At 39.2% G+C, this 15,139-nt stretch overlaps 1 protein-coding gene across 3 annotated transcripts in view; it reads right to left on the bottom strand.

Moving 5' to 3' along the window:
* The window catches only part of LOC127624170 (protein jagged-2-like), an 80,367-nt gene extending 66,012 nt beyond the window's left edge, over nucleotides 1–14,355 (bottom strand). For all 3 annotated transcript variants that reach the window (XM_052098869.1, XM_052098870.1, XM_052098872.1), the window contains exons 1-2: nucleotides 14,153–14,355; nucleotides 13,289–13,609 (exon numbers count right to left, since the gene is read on the bottom strand). In XM_052098869.1, coding sequence (XP_051954829.1) covers nucleotides 13,289–13,609; nucleotides 14,153–14,221 — 390 coding nt within the window. In that variant the 5' untranslated portion in view covers nucleotides 14,222–14,355. The remainder of the gene's footprint in view (nucleotides 1–13,288; nucleotides 13,610–14,152) is intronic.
* Between the last annotated feature and the right edge of the window lie 784 nt (nucleotides 14,356–15,139).

Below are 15,139 nucleotides of genomic sequence, written 5' to 3'. Positions count from 1 at the left end.
TTAAAGGGGGTGCTACAAAGCTCTCCCTACACACCTATGCAAGAACTTTGGCCCAGCCCTAATGGTTAACGACTTTGATGTGTGTGCAAAATTTCATGACATTTTAAGCATGCCAAGTGCCTCAAAAACATACAAATTTAGGAAGAAAGGAATATAACAATTAATGTGTTGCCATGCCAACACTATATAAGACATCAAATACCCTTGGCAATTTTATATCAGCAGTGTCTTGACATTATTCTAAAGAATTTTGAAGCAATTTATGCAAGCATAAGAGGGCTATTTCAAAATGTTAAAAGTGAAATCCTTCCTGCTACCAGTTGTTGGCGCTAGAAACATGACCCATAATAGCAACATTCATGTGATCAGCCCAAAACACACAGCTGAATTTTTATCATAATCATACAATTCACACAGAAGGTATAAGGAACTTCCAGTTTCATATTTATGCCATTAATTTATTATTAATTATTATGCCTTGCCATGGCAACACCTTTCAATATATCAAAACAGTTTGCAATTTAACATCATCAATGTCTTGGCATAATGTTGCCTACTTTTGGTGACAGTCACATTAATCTCCTAGGAGGAGTATTTAAAAGTTCAGGGGCTGCAATTTAAAAACAAAATCAAAATTCAATCCAAAATGGCTAACTTCCTGTTGGACAGAGATTAGCATGTTAAGTGCACAAAAGCACCCAAAACCTTGAAAAGAAGAAGAAAAATTCTTAGAAGTACAATAGGGCCTCACCACTTTCAGTGCTTGGGCCCTAAATATATCCATTACAAGCTCTAAAACTGCTCCACTGACAAATCATTATATCTATGATTTGTTTACTATCTTTGGCATCTGGTTGCAACACAAATCACTAATTAATAAGCAAATGTGTGTAGACGCTGTGCCGTTATTGAAGGTTAAACAGTTATATCTGTTATTAGTGGTATTGTGACTAGGGTTGGAAATTGTAATGAATGTTACGATTCCGGTTCAGATTCCTCTTAATGATTCCGGTTCCTAACGATTCCAGTAATTATATTAGTACATTTTTTTAAGAAGGTTTACCAAATAGGGAGATCATTTCAGATTTGTACAATGCAGATATAACAAATCAGAAATACATTTAATACAGTTCTTGTAAAAGGTGTGTTTGCAGACTTTTTACAGGCATAAAACACGAAACGTGATGGCATATTTCATTAATTAATTTATTATTTTATAAAATTCCAAACAAACTTTTGTATCTTTAACTATACATTGTCATATGAACAACCAGTCAGTAACTGCATTACTTGACTTAATAGAGACATAGGTCATCATTAAATAAACAGTAACAGTTCAAGAGACTGTTTTGACTGAGTTTTTTAGCCTAATGTTGTACTTCAGGCTTGTGAGACTTCAATAGTTCTTATTTAATTTTGAGTTGGACATTCATAACTTGCACATCAGTATAAGATTAATTGTATACTGGAAGCGCTATATGTTTCGCGCTATATATTCAAAAGAACCGGCTCATTTAAATAATTATTTCGGGAATCGAACTGCACCGGAAATGCATATGTTTTGCACTGTAAAAAGTGCCGCCTCGAGACTCGTTCAATGAAGAATTAAATACACTGGTAGAACTGTGTGTTTTTATGCTGTACAGTCCGTAGAGGGCAGTGCTGCTGCAGAGATGCGCTGCTGGAAACACTGTCAGGGTATTTGAGGCTGGTGTTCCAGCCACATCGGCAGAAAATTGCACGCTGGAGTAGGACTCGGTGATAAAAAGGTCTCGATATTTATCGTGATAAAAAAAAAAAAAAGAATTCACGATATCGATGATAAGCTTTTGAGTCATTTTCCATATTTAGTCTGTGTTCTACATCTGTGTTCTACAGCAAATGCAGTTTGGCTTTCTCAGACTGTATAAAGTTGCTAACGTTAACTGCCTTGCTAATTATTAGGCTACGCCAGTCAATGCGGTCTGGCCCCTTGAGTGATCCACAAGACATTGTGACAAAGGTTGTGCCCTCTCATATTCTCTAGTGAGTAGCACGACAAAACAGCAGCGCTGTGTACACCAGATCTCATCTTTCTGCGCTGTAATCTTGAATATTTTTCTCTAGCACCAAACGCCTCATTTATGCCCTGTCCTGCCCTGCACACACTGGCTATTTTCCCTGCATAAGTTAAAGTGGTTCCAAAACGCCTTTAGAGCATAACGTTTTTTCCTTCTAAATGAATCAAGTTACGAGCATTTAATAAGAAACTAATAGATTTCTGTTCTAATTTTGTGAAAATTAAGTTAGTTAGTTGGGAGCCTAGTCTTTCTCACTTTAATGAAAATAATAAAATGGGCCATTCAGACTTCTACATTTTCTCTCATGGGATAACTCTGAAGCCCTTAAAGTATCATTCCTCAGATCACAAGGGCTTCTATGCCCCCATACTTCTGTATCAAAATGTAAAAATGTATATTTGAATGTACAAATATTCAAACAAATATTGGACTGTTGTTATTAAGCTTCAAAATAAACAGATGATTAATGCCATTAATCAAAACACATTATTGACGCTCACGATAAATGAAATGGTAAATGGTCTGCACTTATTTACTGCCTTTTTAACCTTAATGGTATCCAAAGCGCTTTTCACTGTGACTCATTCACACACACATTCATACACATTCATGCAAGGCACTAGCCTACCATTCAAACCACCAACCCTGTGATTAGTGGCTGACCCGCTCTACCACTTGAGCACAGCTGCCCCACGAGGAAACAGGAAGAACTCACGTGCATGTTTTAAACCCGTGCATTGACATATATTACCAGTTTATGGCACTGATTGATGTCTGCAAACAGTGCCTGTTTTGTAGAAGTTGCATGACTATCGCTGTTGTAACTGACTGCAAAAAGAAAACGTTACCAGAAAGGAGAAATTCACAGGGGTGTTTCTCTATCAGCGGCTTGATTTCTCCGCTTGCCATTTTCAACTATACACAATGCGCGTAGAACTGTGATGTCATCAAGTTGACCCATGTGAAACACAAGCAGAGCATCAATCTACAAAGATATACAGGTGCATTAGCGGAGGTAGTAACTGTGCCTGTCTGTTGACGCTTTGTTTTCATCCCCAAACCTTGTGCTGTAGATGCGTCATTAAACTTGAGATGAACCGCGGTGCCAATGCTTACCAAATTGTGGGTGGCGAACCGTACGGTTTGTTTATTCCCGACAACCATTACACCCCTAATACAAATGTGCTATTATTGTCTGCAATGCTTCTAGTTAACTTGCATACCAATGAGACACCATCATCAATAAAGCAAGTCAAACGAAATTTTGTTGAATGGCGATCGGGCTGCAGAAATTAGGAGCACTGATCGACTCGCAGAATTATGCTTTCGTAGTGCTTATCAATGCAGACTTGGCCAGCATAGCGCAAGCTCTGGGTGAGTGTGTACACACATGGCACATTTTGCATTCCGCTGCTATGCCAACAAGATCATTAGCAATGACAATACAACAAACCCCTCCCTCTCTGGGTGCTAATTAAGCAGAAGGGGAGGGCAATGGCACACACACACACACACACACACACACACACACACACACACAGAATAGCAAGCAAAGGTGTTGGATTTTCTTGACCTGATAGCAAGGTCTCCTACAAGATGTACTAACAAAAGGAGTCAAAAACTGAAATCTTAGACTACTTGCCAAACAATTTAAAGGGTTAATATCCAAAAAGATCCATATTCAGTGCCATTTAAAAAAAAACAATACGTAGTTTTCTTGATTGCCATGACTACTAGGGCTGTAATGATACGCGAACCGCAACCGAAATCGCGATACAAATATCCACGATCCTGTGTCGTGGTTCCAGAAGACTGAACCGCGACTCACGCCCCTCTCCAACCCCAGAACCCTGCTAACAGCTAAAGATGCTGCTCATTGAGCTCTTTACACACACTACAATAACATTCCACTACAACAAAATACATACTCATTTCATAGTAAACATTACATGTAAATCATGAAATTATTATGGAGGTGGCAGTGAGAGATGCTGGGTTGTCTCCTATTAAGGGTTTTGGGCACACATTCAATCTTGCTTTGCAAGCAGGATTGCATGTTCCCGGTGTCAGTCGCTTGCTTGTTCAAGTTGTGGCTTTCTTTCACCGCAGTGCCACAGCAACAGCTGTGCTCGTGGGAAAGTATAAGTTGCTTGAGATCAAATCCAATAATCTTATCATGGATGTTGTTACACAATGGAACAGCTCAATGGAAATGTTGGAACGCTATTTCGAGCAACAAGCGACTATAATGGCAGCGCTCTTGAGCTCAGAGGTGTGCAAAAATGCCCGTCATCTCAATACTCTGGATAGCGCCGACATCAGTGATGCCGAAGAAATAGTAAGCCTTCTTAAACTGCTAAAAAAAGCCACCACTGTCCTGTCGGATGAAAAGAGCGCCACCCTGTCACTCATTGTGCCGTTGAAATTCATGATCGAACAGAGCATGACACTGGATGAGAAATACTCTACAACTATAGCTAACATGAAAACAGCCATCCTGCAATAAAGCAGATACACAAGAGGATCAGAATTATCTGCAAGAGAGTACTGCCTTGGACCCCAGATTTTGATCTTTGCCCCACTTACTCCCTGAACAACCCGAAGAGGTTTTCCACCGTTTGAAGATCAAATCAAACCAGTTACATAGAATCTGTGTATTTGCATTTGTGTGTGTGTTTGTCACTCCATTTGCATGTTGGTGTACTGTAAATGTAAGTACCCGAAACAAACCCATAAGCTGTTTGTGTTGAGTTGAACTTACTTGAACAGAACACTATTTATTTTAATGATTTTTTTTTTCTTCACTTTTACTGCTTTAAGAATTTCTCTCTTAGGTTTCAGCTATCTTAATTCTAATTTCATGTTAAAATTCAGTTTTATTGTTGAGTGACACACCTAGTCAATTGTTAATTTACATACAGAAGGTTCAAATACAACAAAGAAAGTTATTGAAAATTGTTAATGCTTTGGAAATGAATTTGTTATTTTGAATTTCTAATTTTATTCAATTTATCGTGATACATATCGTATTGTGAACCCAGTATCGTGATATGTTTCGAATCTGAGCTGAGTGTATCGTTACACCCCTAATGATTAATCAATTTAATTAGATTACTTGATTATAAAAATTACTATAATTTGTATTACATAAAATAATAAGGTGGAAATGATGCAGTACTTGGACGAGGGTGCAAACACGAAGAAAATTAAATCCCTGTCAGCTTGAAATATATAACTTTTTATATTATAGATATGCTTTGGGTGTCTGCTGGCTTTACATACTGTTTGAACAATCGCATGGATTACTTTTATGTTGCCTAAATGTGACTTTTGGACCATCAAAGTGCTGGCACCCACTACACTTTATTTGTGTTTTGCTGAAGAAACACAGTAATACACATCTGGGATGGCATCAGGGTAAGTGAATGATAAGAGAATTTTCATTTTTGGGTGAACTATCCCTTTAAAACAGGTTACTGCTTTTTAACCAAGCAAGCACCTGCCCTGTACACAAAAAGGAATGTCACATCAATCACCTGAATAAGATAATCCAGATCTTCTCAATTTCAGAGACTGTTTAATAACAGCAGCATTTGTAGAAACTGAAGTAGCATGGCTGCTTGGCAGCACTAGAAACAGGCTGTGAGGATAGAAGCTGCCATATCCCAGTGGGCACAACTCACAGATCTCCCAAAGATGCCGCCCTGAATCAATTCTTGCAGCTCTCAATTCTTCCAAATCATGTCACACAGTGATGATCTCATCCTAATGTAAACTTCCAAAATGAATGTGAACACATTAAATTGATCTGTGAAAACATACTACCAGATACTAATACACTGGTGTTATGACCCCAACATGGAATGACAATATTGCTTATGGGCAACCACCCATCTGGCAACCAGCCCCATGGTTACTACAATGAGGCAGCCATTTGACACCCTAGACTGTAGCTCATCATCAAACCATCTGACAAGCCAGTTGTCTCAATGTTTATCTAGTCCAGTTAGAGTACTGCTGATTACTCCAGTTCCAATATCTAGCTAAACAAAATAGGCATTGTTAAAGGTGGGGTATGTGATTTGCAAAACGGCCGGCAGATTTTGAAAATACACAACTCTAAGGTCCTACCTTCTCTCCTCCAACGCTGGCCCTGACTCCACCCATTCGAAAAACATGGACGCGCAATCATGCATGAGCGAAAACTCAGATGCGCAGTGTTCTAGCAGTGTTCTAGACTCACTAGTCAAACAGTGCATTCACCTGTCAGACAATTTTTCAGAGCAAATTGTTGACACAGCAGGAGGAGGGGGTCGCATACCACTCTTGAAAGGTGTAGAGCTGATTTTCTCATAACTGTAAAAAAAAAAGAACATCGCCAGCCCTGGCGTCTGTACAGCGGTCTTCTATTCAAAACAGGATTCATAGAAATGTGGAACAACCCCACTAGCACTATAAAAGCTCTATTCTCCATACATAAATACAATCGCTTCCTGTTACTGGGTCACGAGCTTTGAGTATGCGCACTGAACGGGACACGCGCGCCAGGGTGGTGGGGGGAGTGGGGCATGGTACGACCGTTTGATTGACACATTTTCTGTCCAATGATTCTAGATGGTCTTGAAAATGATTGGCTGGAGTTTTTCGAGTCCTGCCCGTTCCACAGATGATTAAATTGCTTAATTTTCATTTCAGTGCTTCTAATTTACAGCCAGTAAGTGGGTTAGGAATAGGATTTCAAGTTATTTTGAAAAAATGGTCAAAAATGAAAATCACATACCCCACCTTTAAGTAACTTTATGTCTAGCTAAAATAACCTAGTTGCAGTATAGTATGTTGGCATTGCACTGGTCACTCTAGCTGACGCGTGCTGTTAAGAGGCTAGGTTATGGCCACAATGGCACCATGAGGTAAAACTCAATTTAAAACATTTGCATTTTGAACAAGGTCAGAGGTCAAGCAGTAATTAAACTTGCTGTGCAGTAATGCACAATTACTGCAGCACACCTGCTCTCAATTCATTAGCTCACTAGCTTGCTCAAGAAGGTGCACATGCATTAGTCAAACACAATCACACAAGTAACACATCCATGTACGTCAACACAGCAAAACAATCAGGTGCACACTGAGCAAATTCAGAATCCCCAGCAGGCATTCACTGGAGAAACACTCACTGAGTAGTTAACTTAAAAGTTGTCCTCCCATTGAATAAATAATCAATATTACACTTAAATAGGGCTGGGCAATATGGCAAAAAATATTATCACAATATTCTTTTTCATATCATTCGATATTAATCCTAAACAGTCAAAATAGTCTATAAAAAAACTGCATTGGGGGCCCAGAGACAGCCAACGCAGTGGTGTCTGAGGGATCTTCTACTAAAATATTAAAATATTTTATGAAGTTTATCAATTGAGTGCAGTTGGATATGGATGTTAAAAGATCATCTGTTCATTTTGAATCCTAATGACAGTATATATACACTACCGGTCAAAAAACATTTTATTTTTTATTTTTTTTTGGTCTACAAAACTAATTTCAAACATTTAAGCATACGGCTTCAGATCAAAAGATTTTTAAGATCCTGAGAAATATTTCAGTCAAGTTTTTCAAAGTTTCATTATAATCAGATACCCAAGTATGGGGGAATAGAAGCCCTTGTGACTGAGGAATGATACTGTATGGGTGTTCAAGGAAATGGACCATTTTTATATTGTCATTAATGTGAGAAAGACTAGGCTACAAATTAGTCATTTTACTGTCTTTCATCCTTGTAAGAGATAATGACATCTGAATAATTTCACAAAATTAGAACAGAAATCTATTTGTTTCTTATTAAAATCTTGTAACATGCAGATTAATAAAACTACATTTAGAAAGAAAAAAACGTTATGGTGTAAAGGCACTCTGGAACTACGATAACGTATGTGGCGCCTCATGTTTACTCACATGCAGGGAAAATATGAAACATGTGAAGAGCGGGACAGGGCATAAATGAAGCATGTTCAGTGCCAGCGGTGGACTTTGAAGACAAATCGGCCTGGGATTGACTGGTCCAAAAGTTGAGTGGCGGGGGTGGCTTGCTGTCGTTTTTGGCATATCATGGTGCCATTTTGTGGCACATAAAAGCTTTGTGAAAAACAAGCTGGAATCATGTTTAATGGTGTAACGGTCACATGAAGTCATCTTTGGAAGTTCTTCAAAATGCAGCACAACGAATTAAACAACGCAGGTTTTTTTTCAGATAAGTTTATAAAACGTATAATTTTTTTTTATTTTATCCGCTTTTCTCTCAATTTGGAATGCCCAATTCCTACTACTTACTAGGTCCTCATGGTGGCACGGTTACTCACCACAATCCAGGAGGTGGAGGACAAGTCTCAGTTGCCTCCGCTTCTGAGACAGTCAATCCACGCATCTTATCATGTGGCTCATTGTGCATGACACTGCAGAGACTCCCAGCATGTGGAGGCTCATACTATTATCTGCTATCCACGCACAACTTGCCACATGCCCCATTGAGAGCGAGAACCACTAATTGTGACCACGTGGAGGTTACCCCATGTGACTCTACCCTCTCTAGCAACTGAGCCAATTTGGTTGCTTAGGAGACCTGTTTGGAGTCGCTCAGCACACCCTGGATTCAAACCCTCGACTCCAGGGGTGGTAGTCAGCATCAGAACTCGCTGAGCTACCCAGGCCCCTTATAAAACATTTTTTTACTTTACTTGATGTCTTAAAACCTGGCGATCTTGCACGAGATGCTGTTGAAAAAAAAAAAAGTCAAAGACACCCCTCCAGCGAGTGTTAACAGTAGGTCTATATAGAAAAACAGCGCAGACACAAACAAAAGCATGTTTGAACAGCCCCTAACTCGCTCTTTACTTGAAAAAACTAAACCCGGCTGGAAAACCAGATGGTTTGTCGGAACACGTCGAGTTTGCGTCAGATTGAAGATCTCTATTGCATGTGTAGAGTAACCGTATATTGATTTTGGTATTTGAATAGTGGTGCATCGAACGGTTTATAGGATATCAACTATCCATAGACATCCCTATTTATAACCAGGGGCTAACAATAGAAAGCCCTTTTTCTCTCTCTCTCTCACTCTCACACACACACACACACACACACACACACACACACACACACACACACACACACACACACACATTAGATTGTAGTGTTGTTAGAAAGGGACATCAGGGTTAAGCTCGCCAACTCCCACTTCTTTTCACTGAAAAGACCCCATGTTTATTTCCATTCTCTCAGGGGGGATAGAAAATCTATTATAATTGCACTGCCTAATACAATTATGTCCACCACTGGTGGCTTGGAACATTCAGCCTAAAGGTATCTTGTCTATTGGGCACCCAATCATTTCTGTTCACCTTCATACCTTCAGGATGCAATGCTGGCATGGCACATGCTTCCTTGGGTACTCAGCTTAAGCACCAAACATCCCCATGCCAGGCCTAAGCCTGGTCAAAACCCTTTAATCACAATCATGACAGCTTTTTCCAGCATTAAGGAATACAGTGCTTGAACTAAAAATCCACTCAATCCATTAACAGCATATTGGCAGAGACCATTCTGTCAAATACAATATCAAAGCAGGCTGTTTTCATTGTTTTTAAGAGCCCACCATGTGGGAGTGATAGAGTAGGAGGTGCCTCGCCTGTACGCTTCATAAAATTCCAAACATTCTCTCGATATCTAATTTTTTTTAAATGCCCAAATTAATTATTTTACAAATCACCATCTCACAAATCACATTGTACAGGACAGGAGCATCATAAGAGGTTGTTTCATAAAAGTCACCCCTGGGCACATCGCCTTCTAATTGGTCCAGTCTCTCTGGTACTAAAAATACCTCTAGTACCATGACTGCTGTATTCAAGAGGGAGAAAATGTAGCCTTGCCCTTCATTCAATGAGAAGATGTAACCCTGTAAAACCCTGTACTGCCCCAAGTCACAAGAAAGAAAATGTTTATTGTGGTGGCAGAACAAAAAGCTATTTCAGGGTCAGGAAGAGATAGGGAAAGGCAGAGAGGGGCTCAAATTAAGCTAGAGATTCCTTATGATATCAAACTTCCTTTTTAATCACCACAGCCAGTCTCTATAGAGAGAGAGGAATCAATATAGGCTCTTCCTGAAACAATCACAAACCACTGCAGAGGACTGTTAATAGTGAGTTACAAGTGCCGCTCTGCATTGACTTGCACAGCACAGTCTCACAGTGACAGTTTTTATTCCTGATGTTCCTTTATTCAATGTGAATTTGGTATGGTTCTTTCAACTCTGCAAGACAAATGTAATACTGTCCCACCCACTACTTTATGGTGGCTTCCAAGCAACTAATAAAAGACAGCAACAACAACAATAAAAGATGGACATTGCTAACGTGAACATTTTAGGCCTGGGGGAGCAACGATCTATAATCAGCCCCAATCAGCAGCCACCTGCTCTGATGTTGAACTGGACAATTACTGCTTTTTGTTGACTGGAGATGTAGCCAGCTGTGACTGGCTAATTACACAGTCAATAGTGTAATCAGTTGTGAGGCTCTAGCACTTCTTTCCCAGGTGAGATGGGAATGAGTGGCTCCACTGAAAGACCAGTTAAGGGGGAAGGGAACTCGGGAGGGGAATAGATAATTGTTTATTAAAGGCCCATGTAACCATCTCCTAGCAACTGCCCAGCAAGCTCCCAATCAGGTGTGGCTGATGCTGCCATTTAGCCTTGAAGCATAGTGGTCCTCCACTCTGACGGACGGTTACAGCTGTCGTCTCTATCGTCAACATTCTCTGCACAACTAGAGAGGCAGTGACAGACTCTCATGAGGGTACGGACTCTCACCCTCTTGTGCTGCCTGTGGAGTTTGCCAGTAACAGAGACATCCACTAAAAGTGACACAAAGCTTCATTACACAACTGCTAGGGACCAGAACTAACAGGTGAGAATCTTAACCTGCAGCCTGATCTCATGAAAATTATGTGACTATTGCAAACTTTCTGCAAAATAGATTTACCTAACCTCCTTAACAGCAGTTCCGAGGTGAAATGTTCACTGTGTGGCACATAAAGTGAGTTAAATTTTCTGCCAAACAGATAAGGCTTTTAAGGTTGATGCTCTATCGAATTTTAAATAAAAAAAAACCTACCTTCCAACTCTAAACCTTAAGCCTAACCAATAGCATCATAAAAGCAAATGCAACATAAAAAACACAATTGCTTAAGCAACCACATCATTTTGTATTCCTTCTATGACACTTCTGAATCATGTGTCGACTCGCATAGGCTTACTCTTCCAAGACTCATACTCCCATCATTTACATTGCAAGTGCAACACTATTAGTTGAGTTCTCGCAATTTGATTGAACTTGAAATGGCTTGTAAATGAAGTTAGTTACGTAATGCAAACATTAAAATGTGTAGCTTTACAAGTCAAGTAATAGGGATGCACAGATACCACTTTTATCTCTTGCGATCCGATTTCTGAAATCTCAATAATGCCAGATATCTAATACTGATCCCGATCCGATACCAGTGTTGTTGTTTTCTGAATAATCAGTTTAGAATATCTTTACATTATTGTGTGAAACTAATTGGGGTACTCTTAAAGAAACGCAAACCACTAACTACATATTATTTCAATATAAATGTATAGCTTATTAAGAAAATCTTTATTAACTATAGTCTACTGGATAGTGTAGCAGCAAAATTAACAGTAATTCCAGTCTAAGAGTTCAGTAGAACAAATTTAGTTGTAAGTTCAGTTCACTTTTCATTCAGTTACTTTTTGGAACCATTCAATATAAATATTGTTATAATTTGTAAACAAATAATAATAATACATTATTATTACAATTATTGACTTTTAGAATTTTACATATATTTCAGTCATGCACCTTTAACTTTAAAACCCTCTGGCTTTTATTTTGACAATCTGAACTCTCCAGCTGTCCTGTATGTGTCTGATTGTAGGCACGTTCACAGTAGTTTAATTCACAAAAGCCCTGGTGCTGCACATGCACTTTATATATTTACTTACTAAACACAGCTTTTTGTGATTCACAGAGCAATCACATTTCTTCAGGTGGCTTTGAATAAAATGAGTCATATGAACTACTTTAATGGTTATTTTATGTCATTTTTTGAGCTTAGTATTGGATTTAGATCGGGCTCGTCGGACCAATACCCAATCCGTCTAAAAACATCAGTATCGGAGCCGATACCAATCCAGGTATCGGAGCCATCCCTATCAAGTATTGTAGTAAAAGTGATCAGATGCCATAAGATACTGTAGCATTGTGTGAGGAGCAGGACAAAAAGTATGTGTTTATGAACTGATATTCCGCCGTTTTACTCGTGATTTGTGTGAAAGATTGTAAAAATTATTTTGCAAAAAGAAGGAATAGTGATTATTTGAGACTAGGTTCAACAAATGCAAGCAAGCAGCATATTCTTGAGGCAACCTACTACAAGCGATTGTAAAACAGACTCAATTTCTCACATAAAATTATAGCTTTCCATTAAACAGAAAGAGGCCAACTGAATTCATTGTTGCGTAATTTGATTTCCCCAAAATTATAATTACCTCATACTTTGACGGATTTGTGGGGAGAATATTTCAACCAATTCATACAGATCACAAAAGCAACAATTAGGACATGTGCAGCTGCATTGTGCCAGTTACATTTGAATAACAGGTACATTATTCAAATAAGAGGATTGAGAAAGATCCGCTGTGAAAATAACGTCTCTTAAGTCACACGAGCAAACCAACACAGCGTTAGTGCCACAAAATATGAGCTGCCTACCTAAACAGCATTCTATAAACGCGCCTAGGTAGGCAACTCACTAGGTTTGTACACACAGCCAGAAAGCTGCGGCGTTAACAGCGTATGTGTTCCCTTAAATGCACCTTTGGAGCAGTCAGATTGATTTCCCGTTTCAAACATTTAAACCAACACACGAGTGAATAGATACATGGATACTACCGGTGGAGTGATTACATAGTATATATTTCTTGCCGTTTCATTATATGGATGCAAAACACATTATGGTCCTGAATAAAATGAGTACACTGTTAACAGCAGCCTGTCCGCTCATGATTATAAAAGGACCATGGTTTTCCAACATGATGGACCCTGTCATCACCGTAACACTATATTCCACTCAACTTCCGACCACTGACAGCTCGTGAAAAGACGCGCACTTACCGGCCAGGCGAAGTGAAAGGGAATGACGATCTTTCCCGCATCGCTCATTTTGTTGGGGTTGTTCTTGGCATTCTTAAATGAAAATATATTTCCACCGAGTACGTTCGTAGATCCAGAGCCGAAGGTGCACGGTCCATTGGTGGTGACTTCAGACTGGTACTCCTTCAGACACACTTTAAAGTAAGTATCGCACTCGTCCCGCACGCAGCGCTGGTCTTGGGAGTTCCGCGTGCCGTCGCAACATTCCCCGTCCCACAACTCACCGTTTACATTTTCTACGGCAATCAGCTGCAGTTCGAAATAGCCAGAGGACTGGGACACCTAAAAATGACATTTAAATGAGTTAAAAAATGTTAACATCGATATAAATAAATGCTGTTAAATATTGTTATTATTTATTTTATCGAAACGCACATATATTTTTGCACAACTGAGGTAATGTTATTTGGGGAAATATGTCAAAGCTGGTTGATACATTCGCGTGCGCGGTTACAGAAAATCAATCTACAATGTTGCCTACCTGTTAATGCGTAAAAGAGGGGGAAACAGCCATGCATGTTTTAAAAGCACTCTAGTTGATTTGACATATAGTTACTTGAAATGACATGAAACCCGTGCAGCAATCTTTATTTTTATTTTTTTAATTCTTACATCTCTTGACAGTCCCAATTGCACACGCACATGTGTCTTACAACTGACGTCTGCGTAATTCAAATATAGATTACTTTGAGCAGAATTCTGCTCTTGACAAATATAATTTAGCTTTTCTCAAATCATCAGCCCACACCCACCAACTTTCGCCTCCTGATCACTTCAATGACAACGAAATCGATCTGCAATACTGGAAACAATCAGCGGTCTCACCTTCGTCCATATCGTTAACAGAAGGCACGCTATTGGGAGCCAATTCCTAATCCTGATACGATTCCACATGCCTCTGATTTATGCGTTATGAATCACAGAGACAAAATTATAAGATGGAAAACGGCCGTTGACCGGCGACAGGATCCTCCGCTACTGACATGCAAAAATTCACAAGCGTGGTGTGTTTGCCCGGTGATGTTCTCTCTCACTCACCGCAAATGATATGTTTCACAGCTACAGCACGCTTGAGGAGATCTCGTGTGATTGACAGCCGGATTAGCCAATCACAAATCCTCCAGATTACATTGTTGGCCAACGTCGCTCGAGGGCGGAGTATTGCCAAAAAACTTACACTCTGTGAAAGGTGCAATGTTTCACAACGATGAGCTATAAAAATGCATTTTATTGTATTGCCATGAAGAATTTCGTGTTATTTAGGCTATGTATAAAAAACAAATGCGTTTAAATACAGGCGACCTTAAATAAAATTCAGTGACAATCACATTTAAATGCGCATTCTACAGTGAAGCTGCAAATGTTTTAGCGTTTCAATTCTGAAATATGACTGAAAAAAGTAATCTGGAAGCATATTTTGAAACAAAAATCCTTAGCATATTTTAAACACTCTGGTAGCCTATATTTTAATCTTTCATTTAAATTGACATATTTTCAAGTTAGTGTTTTATTATTACGTGAAAACCGAGTGATATAGGGTGGTGAAGGAGTATTAGTCTCAGGAAACCTACGTATATCGCTGTTGCAGTTAGGCTTCATGACTAGTTGCGCGCTTTGCTTACTAGAGTGATTTGACACAGGTGAGCGCGCCCTCTACTGTACATAATTGCATAACCCGCAATGGAAGACAAAAAGTGGATTCTAAACACTGGAAACACTAGATCATACATTATATATATATATATATATACACTGGCAGCCAAAAGTTTCGAATAATGTACAGATTTTTCTGTTTCGGAAGGAAATTGGTAC

The sequence above is a fragment of the Xyrauchen texanus genome, chromosome 30, assembly GCF_025860055.1.
Source record: "Xyrauchen texanus isolate HMW12.3.18 chromosome 30, RBS_HiC_50CHRs, whole genome shotgun sequence".
NCBI classification, from domain to species: Eukaryota; Metazoa; Chordata; class Actinopteri; order Cypriniformes; family Catostomidae; genus Xyrauchen; species Xyrauchen texanus.
The sequence above is the reverse complement of the archived record's forward strand: the minus strand, read 5'-3'. Positions and strand labels throughout refer to the sequence as shown.